Here is a 1,380-nt window from a genome sequence, read left to right on the forward strand (position 1 = left end):
TTGTAGGGAGGTCATACGGGCACGTGGAGGCCACACACACTACTGAACCTCATTTTGACTTGTTTTGAGGACATTACATCAAAGTTGGATCAGCCTGTAGTGTTGTTTTCCACTTTAATTTTGGGTGTCACTCCAGATCCAGACCTCCATGGGTTGCTAAATTTGATTTCCATTGATAATTTCTGTGTGATTTTTGTTGTCAGCACATTCAACTATGTAATGAACAAGGTATTTAATAAGATTATTTCATTAATTTAGATCTAGGATGTCTTATTTTTGTGTTCCCTTTATTTTTTGGAGCAGTGTATTTCGAATCGAGCACTGGGCTTGAGACTTGAATAAAAATTGGATTTGTCTGCCTGTGCAGGTGCCCTGGAGCTCTGGGAGCTGGCAGAGGATGAGCGCCTGCTAGTGAATCGCTTCACCAAATATGAGCATGACCATATTGTCACCACAGTGAGCCCCATAACTGGAGCAAGTGGTGCTGTCACTGGGAGCATGGACTGTCGGTTAGATGCTGTTTTACAGTGATGCATACAGAGTTGAATGTGTCACCGCTGCACAGAGGCAGTGTTGATTGTTTGTGTTAAACTTTGGCATTATGATTTTGTTTGTTACTTTTTCTGTCCGTTTTTCATTGCAGTGCCATTTTCCCATTTTTTCTCTACAGAATTAAAGTATGGGATCTGAGTCAGGAGACAGTTATCACCACCTACAGTGGTAAGGGAATATCTCAAAACCTCTTTCTCAAAAAGAAGAGTTGGTTATTTAACTAGCCAGATTATATTCAGTCAAAGAGTTGTGGATTTTAAGGATTTCTATCCATCCATTTTCCTCCGCTTATCCAGAACCGGGTCGCGGGGGCAGCAGTCTAAGCACAGATGCCCAGACTTCCCTTTCTCCAGACACTTCCTCTAGTTCCTCCGGGGGAATGCTGAGGCATTCCCAGGCCAGCCGAGAGACATAGTCTCTCCAGCGTGTCCTGGGTCTTCCCCAGGGCCTCCTCCCGGTGGGACATGCCCGGAACACCTCCCTAGGAAGGTGCCCAGGAGGCATCTGAAACAGATGCCCAAGCCACCTCAGCTGGCTCCTCTCGATGTGGAGGAGCAGCGGTTCTACTCTGAGCTCCTCCCGGGTGACTGAGCTCCTCAGCCTATCTCTGAGGGTGCACCCAGCCATCCTGCGGAGGGAGCTCATTTGGGCCTCCTGTATTCGGGATCTTGCCCTTTCCGTCATGACCCAAAGTTCATGACCATAGGTGAGAGTCAGAACGTAGATCGAACAGTAAATCGAGAGCTTCGCCTTACAGCTCAGCTCCTTCTTCACCACGACGGACCGGTACATCAACCGCATTACTGCAGAAGCTGCACTGATCCGCCT

At 47.5% G+C, this 1,380-nt stretch overlaps 1 protein-coding gene across 1 annotated transcript in view; it reads left to right on the plus strand.

Moving 5' to 3' along the window:
- wdr77 (WD repeat domain 77) overlaps positions 1 to 1,380 on the plus strand; it is an 8,197-nt gene that overhangs the window by 1,810 nt on the left and 5,007 nt on the right. The window contains exons 3-4 of the mRNA XM_020607897.1: positions 368 to 509; positions 671 to 720. Of these exons, the coding sequence (XP_020463553.1) occupies positions 368 to 509; positions 671 to 720 (192 nt within the window). The remainder of the gene's footprint in view (positions 1 to 367; positions 510 to 670; positions 721 to 1,380) is intronic.

This window comes from Monopterus albus, unplaced genomic scaffold (genome assembly GCF_001952655.1).
Source record: "Monopterus albus unplaced genomic scaffold, M_albus_1.0 scaffold89.1, whole genome shotgun sequence".
Taxonomy (NCBI): Eukaryota; Metazoa; Chordata; class Actinopteri; order Synbranchiformes; family Synbranchidae; genus Monopterus; species Monopterus albus.